At 39.4% G+C, this 6,879-nt stretch overlaps 4 protein-coding genes and 1 non-coding gene across 5 annotated transcripts; 3 read left to right on the top strand and 2 right to left on the bottom strand.

Annotated features, from left to right (window-relative positions):
* Nucleotides 1–324: 324 nt before the first annotated feature.
* On the bottom strand, nucleotides 325–2,041 carry LOC147945063 (uncharacterized). Its single transcript, XM_087452527.1, has one exon. It carries the CDS (start codon nucleotides 1,864–1,866, stop codon nucleotides 469–471), a length of 1,398 nt encoding a protein of 465 aa, XP_087308653.1. The 5' UTR covers nucleotides 1,867–2,041; the 3' UTR covers nucleotides 325–468.
* Nucleotides 2,042–2,772: 731 nt separating this feature from the next.
* Nucleotides 2,773–2,968, top strand: LOC147945062 (U2 spliceosomal RNA). Its single transcript, XR_015558836.1, has one exon. It is a non-coding gene; the product is annotated as a U2 spliceosomal RNA (small nuclear RNA).
* A 779-nt stretch (nucleotides 2,969–3,747) lies between these two features.
* Nucleotides 3,748–4,509, top strand: LOC104788637 (uncharacterized). Its single transcript, XM_010514401.3, has one exon. The coding sequence runs from the start codon at nucleotides 3,867–3,869 to the stop codon at nucleotides 4,275–4,277; it is 411 nt and encodes a 136-aa protein (XP_010512703.1). The 5' UTR covers nucleotides 3,748–3,866; the 3' UTR covers nucleotides 4,278–4,509.
* Nucleotides 4,510–4,895: 386 nt separating this feature from the next.
* Nucleotides 4,896–5,461, top strand: LOC109133151 (uncharacterized). The gene is given in 4 exon segments (XM_019246212.2): nucleotides 4,896–5,131; nucleotides 5,133–5,264; nucleotides 5,266–5,420; nucleotides 5,422–5,461. Coding segments are annotated over 4 exon segments (441 nt in total). The 5' UTR covers nucleotides 4,896–5,017.
* A 1-nt stretch (nucleotide 5,462) lies between these two features.
* LOC104788636 (methyl-CpG-binding domain-containing protein 4) lies at nucleotides 5,463–6,842 on the bottom strand. Its single transcript, XM_010514400.3, has 2 exons — nucleotides 6,442–6,842; nucleotides 5,463–6,175 (listed from the first exon to the last, which is right to left on the bottom strand). Exons 1-2 carry the CDS (start codon nucleotides 6,481–6,483, stop codon nucleotides 5,663–5,665), a joined length of 555 nt encoding a protein of 184 aa, XP_010512702.1. The 5' UTR covers nucleotides 6,484–6,842; the 3' UTR covers nucleotides 5,463–5,662.
* Nucleotides 6,843–6,879: the final 37 nt, after the last annotated feature.

Raw genomic sequence — 6,879 nt, 5'->3', positions numbered from 1 at the left:
TTGGTCAATATTCCCTTGGGTTTTGTGTTTAAGTTACTCTCAAACAATATATATGATAATATTCATACATTTTTTTAAAAAAACGTTTTGAGTTAGTATATGGCTAACTTGATCAATTGGTAACCATTTCCTGTTGGAGATCATGTTTTGCTTGTCGCTGATCATGGTTGTTTTCCTTTGATTTTCATTTCTCAGGAAACAGTTGATGATGTACTCACAGAGAAATTTATAAACGATGAGCATGTATCTGCTTTTGAGGTTTGTTCTTTCTCACTTATTGTCTCTTACTTGGCAGTGTGTGCTGTGGCACATATAATAACGTTGACATTCAAAATATTCTTTGCATGAAACATAGGAAGAGATGGTTCCGGATAATAGATAAGATATCGTTGGCAACTTATGTTATTGAAATCGTTGATTTCACTTAAAAAGATATCAATCCTGAGCGAATGTTGAAACGTGCGGGTCCTAACTTGCCTTAGGCATTTTTTTTTCATTTCTAGCGTCCATGTCAAAACCGTAAACCCAGAGAGACCATCCCGCGTTGCACAAAGTGAGATGGGAACCGAGAGAGACCATCCCGCGTTTAGTAGAAACCGTAAACCGGCCATCAGGGAGTTTTATAAACATAGGAGCCATATCACAAACATTCGTTAAGAAATCAATGCTTCCCGTCATGTGGTTAGAAGCCCCAGTGTCAATAATCCAAGACTCAATAAAAAACTTACCAGCAAGAGGATCATGAGTACCAACAGACCGTGCATTAAGCATATCCTTCAGCTTGATCCAATCTTGATCACTTAACTCGCTAAAACCAACACGATCAGCATCGGTGATATTGGTATGTCCGAGAGACACTGAAGCCGCAACATGTTGAACATGTGTAGGTTCAACAGACTTGGAAGGAACAACCGAGACACGACGATCACTGCTTGAACCACCCGGACCAGCCTGTGAAGTAGTAGGGAGTTTGGAACGAGGACGATCGCCCCACCACCAAGGATAACCGATCTTACGAAAACAGTGATCCGCCAAATGACCTTTCCTTCCGCAGCCCGTACACACAGCCGAAGGATCTCGTAGTGGAGGAGATGAATAAGTACGCGGAGCCACACGAACCGCGAAACTAGCCCCCTCATTCCGTTCTTCCATCAGCCTACCCGCTCTCTTTGATTCCTCATCTTGAGTAACAACTTGATAAGCCTCATCAAGAGATGGAAGTGGATCACGCGATAAAAGAGAAGACTTTACCACACCAAAGACACTCTCATCAAGACCCATTAGGAATTGGTGTAACTTGTCTTCTTCACGTTCCTTGGCAATCTCCTCAACTGTCTTCGCACGTTGGAAATCAGCAAGGCTTGTCCATAGTTTCGTAAGTTTCCCATAATAAGCTTCCACCGCAGAACCCTTTTGTTGACAATTAGCTAACTCAGTCTTCAAACGCTGGACCCTTTGGCCATTCTTCACCGAGAATCGCTTTTGTATGTGAGTCCATAAGTCCGAAGCAATTTCATGATGCGAGAGGGAGCTACTTAAATCCGGTGCTACAGTTTGTCGCATCCAAGACACCACCATAGCATTATTTGCCCACCAATCCTCAATGTCATCGGACTCATCATCAGGTTTAGGGATAGATCCATCCGCAAAACAAAACTTTTTCCTTGCTCTCAAGGCAAGACGCAAGTTCATAGCCCATTCATCGTAATTGGATCCACGAAGTTGTGGTTGTGAGATCACGGATCCAGGGTTATCTCCAGCTGAGAGATCATAGGGGTCGATTCGACGTCGGGTAGACTCAAGACGAGACTTAGAACCCGAAGTCAGCATCGAGGCAACCTTAGAAACAGACTGATCGTCCGTCATAGTTCCAAGAGAGATATATCGACAGAATGATCGATATACCAAGGTCAAAGGAAAAGAGAGAAATCAAAAGAAAACAAGAAGAACAGAGTTCTCCAAGCAAAACAGAGGATCGAATAGCCTAAAAAATTAGGTTTAGCTCTGATACCATGTCAAAACCCTTAAGATGTATAAAAGGTTTCTTATTCATAACGTTGCACAAAGTGTGCCTTATATAGTAGATACAATATTTAACCTAAGGATAGAAACATAAATACCAAACTCTACAAGACTATATAGTATTTACATAATAGAACCCTGGCTCGTAATAGTCCATGAATTGCCACGTTTAGATATTTATTGCTCTTTTACTTGCAGTTTTTGTTACTGTAACATTTTTGGCTTGCTAATTGCTATGTATATATATGCAGGAAGCTATTCGTAGAGCTACCAGAGCACAAACGTTTTGTTCCTGTATATATGGGCAGTGCATTCAAAAACGAGGTCTTTGAATATTTGGATCTAAAAGATGATTGATATTTGATGGTGTGGCTTCTAATCATGATGACTTGAAAGAACGCAGATCCTAAAGGTGTGTGTGGCTCAGTTACTGATGCTATTCTCCCAATCTGAGGACAAAAGAGTAGGCTAGTTATACGTAATCTAAGAATAAGATTAGCTTCAGTAAGTTTTCACACTTAAATACGATTTGTTGCACATTTTTTTCTCTAGTTTTCAAACTTAAATGCGATTTGTTGCACATTTTTTTCTCTAGGATAATTACGGAGACAAGTTAGTGGTGTCATTGACTAATTTTGTCTTTGTTAAGACTCTTAAGAGGTTGTGTATATTGTCCCACATCGGCTAGGAAGATAAATGTACTCCCTTTCTCCCAAGTATAAAAGAGGGGTCGAGCCCAACGACAACATCATACCTTTCTCGGCCTTTTGGCTAAGATCAAGTGTAGTATCTGTTCTTATCAGTTTAATATCTGATATGTGGGCCATCGGCTCACATGATATTAACTCAATTTATTAAGGGGAAGAGTCCATCAAGATAGCTTGCTATCTGGGCTCTTGCGAGTCGTCCATGTGTTGCACTACTACACTGACTTGGTTTACCCCCATCAACCCAAAAGTCCAATTCTTTTTTAAGTTAATCACTTGATTCAGTTAGTAGTAAGTAGTAATCAGAGAACAATATATTAAAAGCTCCGACCACGGAGATGAGAATATAATATAACGTCTCTACATATATATGCATCTGCAAAGTACATAGTGTCATAATTGCCAATGGACTAAAGTGAATGGGATTTGGACTTGTCTAAGTCCTCGGTAACGAGAGAAACTTGCGGTGGAGAGACCCATTAGGCTGAGACGCGTGTGTGGAGCTTCTGTGGTCTCTCCTCCGATGATACCATGGCCGTTCGAAACACTACAGTTATTCTCACCTAAAGGACTAACTGAACGGGGCTTTGTTATGTTCCAATGACAAACCATTTTTTTTTGTCCTTGCGTACGTTTTGACATCTAATAGATTTAGTCAATAGCATCATCATCATTCAACACACGTGATTCACGCGACATGAAACGTGACAATAACAAAAGTGAAACATGGGGAGAAGTACTTTTATAGATCAACAAGTCTAAGTGTACAAAGAATCTTTTTCAAGTTTTCGTCCACTCAAACCAAAACAAATTTCAGTGATAATTAAGGGAGCTTCATCTTTCAATAAAGAAGCGAATCTCCAGCTACAATGGAAGAAAAACTTGCACAAAAAGTAGATTGCTTTTTAGTTAAAGCAAACCAATAAAAAGAGTATGAAGAAGAAAGAAACTGTAGATAAAAATTCTGTTTTCTTTTTGATATAGAAAAGACAAAGACAATCACATTTTTTCCAAAGCGTGGAATCAAAGCAAACCATTTGGAAAAAGAAAAACAAATCCATAATCCCCACTAAATTTTTGTTCATATAAACCAAAGACCATATAATTAAAACATTCATGTAAATTAAACAAAGAGAGATGAAGCAGAGAGGAAAAGAAGACGATGACAAGAGAGGCTTTTGTCGCTGGTTTTTCAGGTTTGTAGTCGTTAAACTCATGGCGAGTCACAAGGAAGGCAGCTCTGTGACAAAGAAACTGATCAAGAACGAATCAAAATCTGATATCACTATTTATTTCAAGCAACGAGAAGACTCGGAGGACAACGCTAATCCCATCAATATTAATACCTCAGGCTCCGAGAAAGAGAGGGTGATCATGCTTGTTAATGGTAACAACGGCTCAAAGAAGAGCATATCGAGTGAGCCAAGCATTAGGCGATCTCATAATGGAGCTGATAAATCACAGCCGAAGCCGCTTTTGAATGATATAAATAGGAAATCACATGCTTTCATTGAGAGTAGGCTCGAGAAGATGCGAAAGGGCTTATAGCCAAGTTAGTACATGATGACCTCTCTGTTTTGCACAGACAGACCCTTCTTTCTTCACCTCATTATTCATATCATATACTATGTCTTAAGGAATCCTATCTAAGATTTTCATCAATTCATTTATATATATATTGCCTGCATTCACATAATTAAATTACATCTATGTATGTATACTTGTATTTTGAAACATTTTTATTGCATAATATCAGATATATATAAGAACTTTTTTCAAAGGTGTTGCAGGTATTTTAGTCGTAAAGTGATATATATATAAGAACTTGTATGTATGTTACCTACCATGATTGACAGGTTTCATTCTCCATACTAATAAGCAGGTTGGGAATCAAATCATAATAGGAAAATGTAACAAATTTTTTGTTCCCCTCAATTCATTCTCCATACTGATGTGATACGTTCATTCTTTGCCTAATTAGAGATGTTTGTACCTTAGATTCAGTTCTTTATCTTTTATAACAACTGAAGAAATAAAGAACAAAGAAGAAAAAGACACCTACAAATTCAAGTAATTGGAACTTGTATTGTCTCTGTTTCGTTTTTTTCCTTCTCTTAGTTGGATTTGGACACGACTATGTACAGGCTAAAGCATGATGTACAAGTGGATGGCAGGAAAATCTTGACCTACACGTACCCATAACACCCGCAGAATCTTGCATGTCACAAACCCCTCTATATAGTATAAGTGAACACAAAGATTTATCATCATAATCCATACATAATCTTATGGGACCAACAAAAGCGAAGTTAGTAGTCATTGCACTGATTTGGGCTACTCTGGTATTGGAAAGTACAACAGTGTCAAGAATAGTAGAAGATCTGGTGGTGGAACAGTGTAACTAAGCACCACTGCAAACATGATATCAACGAAAAGATGATGGCGAAGATAGAAACAGAGACAAGTGGGCAGCAAGAAGAGGAAAAAGATCCCTTCTGCGAAGCCTTTTCCAAACTCTTTGAAGGACTCTATCAACAATTGCATGACCGTTTGCCCCCGCACCAAGACCAAACCAGAGGCCCACAAAAGCTATCTGTCCGGATGCATCACGTCCATGAGTACGGACAACGAGCAAGTGTTCGAGACATGGTGCAGTATACTTCAAGAAGAGCCGCTTACTATATAAGGTGTGATGCCAGGAGAGAATTCCCGGAGCTGTTACCTCTACATAAATGCTTATAAATCTCTTACGAGGAGTATTTAGATTGAAATTGAGTTCCCAGTTAAAGCAGTCACGAGAGATCATCCCCAGCTTTCATAAAAGTTTTAAGAGAACATCAAATTTACACAAAACTCCAAGAGCATTGTTTAAGGGATGAGAAGAAACAAAAGAAAAATGGAACAAACTGGATGAGCCGCACAACATATGATGATTAGTCTCGAGTCTGCTTGAGAGGGGTCTTCTTAGAAGTAGCAGTAGAGGTAGCACCAACAGGAGAGCCAAGCTTAGCATCAGGAGGAAGAGTGTCTTCCATAACCTTAGGGACAGTGAAATTAAAGTCACCGAGTGGTGCGTTGTTGAATTCAGGATTAGCCTCAACGAAAGCAGCAATCTCGTTGCGACTCCTGAGCTTTTTCCCGGTAGGAGTGATGTAGTAAGTGTCCATCTTAGAGTAATCTTTCCGTAGAACTAAGCTCCGCTTGAAACCTTTAGGAGTCTTGGGGACACCAGGCTTGTCGATAACCCAAGTGCGAGAGGCATCGTAGTCGATATCAGCAGGGTCTTCACAAGAAGTGCCCTGTTTCTTCTCACAGTGGTAAGGGTCTTCGAGCATTTTGCTTCTGATGTCCTCGTACTCTTCTTGGCTATCAATGACCCTCCACTTGTGACACTTCTCGCATTGTGCAGCATATGTATCAATCAACCTCCCTTGTGCAAATTCCTTCTGTAATCAAAGTCTCAGTGTTACAACAACAACAACAACAAGACTCAAGAGTTTGCAAAACCGATAATACCCTAACATCGATAATATTAACAGTAATTACCCCCACAAACAAGAACAACAGTCACAGATCGGTGAACCCAGAAAACCTAGAGAATCCTTCCTATTGGGGCTTGTTTAGTATATAAATTATTCCAACATTACTCGCTACAATAAGAGATCTGATAACCCTAGAGACGATTAAAACAAGAAATTGAAAGACTCTTTACCTTGGCTTTTGGTTTTGCTGATTTCCCGATCTCCTGCTCCATCTCTCTCACTTCCCAAATACAGTAATATCTTCTCTTCTCTTCTGCCCCCAAAAAAAGTGATGCTTCTTTCTTCCTCTTTAACTCTCTCTCTCTCACAAATTAATACTGCTTCTGCGAACGGTGATGATAATCTCACAGCCTCTGCGATATGTAAACACTGTAACTGACAAATCATATATTAGCACGTCGGCACTAGCGAATTGACTTTGGGCTTCAGGCCCATGATATTATTAATTTGTTTGAAGAAGCCCATACTTCTACAATTTCGTTTGTTCCCGGATATTTAGTATGAATAAAAAAAAAAGTGAGAGATTTATCATTTTTTTTGACTGATTCTCTCACCACTGTTCTGAGTCTACCAAAACTCTATCCATCCGTTTAATTGTGACAGAGAAT

This window comes from Camelina sativa, chromosome 5 (genome assembly GCF_030686135.1).
Source record: "Camelina sativa cultivar CO46 ecotype springtype chromosome 5, ASM3068613v1".
NCBI lineage: Eukaryota > Viridiplantae > Streptophyta > Magnoliopsida > Brassicales > Brassicaceae > Camelina > Camelina sativa.
This window is presented reverse-complemented; position numbering and strand designations above follow the sequence as displayed.

Excerpts from the sequence above, each read along its gene's own strand:
- LOC147945063 (XM_087452527.1), bottom strand. The coding sequence starts at position 1,866 with ATGACGGACGATCAGTCTGTTTCTAAGGTTGCCTCGATGCTGACTTCG.
- LOC104788637 (XM_010514401.3), top strand. The coding sequence starts at position 3,867 with ATGAAGCAGAGAGGAAAAGAAGACGATGACAAGAGAGGCTTTTGTCGC.
- LOC104788636 (XM_010514400.3), bottom strand. The coding sequence starts at position 6,483 with ATGGAGCAGGAGATCGGGAAATCAGCAAAACCAAAAGCCAAG. Across the intron at positions 6,176-6,441 it reads CAGCAAAACCAAAAGCCAAG|AAGGAATTTGCACAAGGGAG; the intron begins GTAAAGAGTCTT and ends CTTTGATTACAG.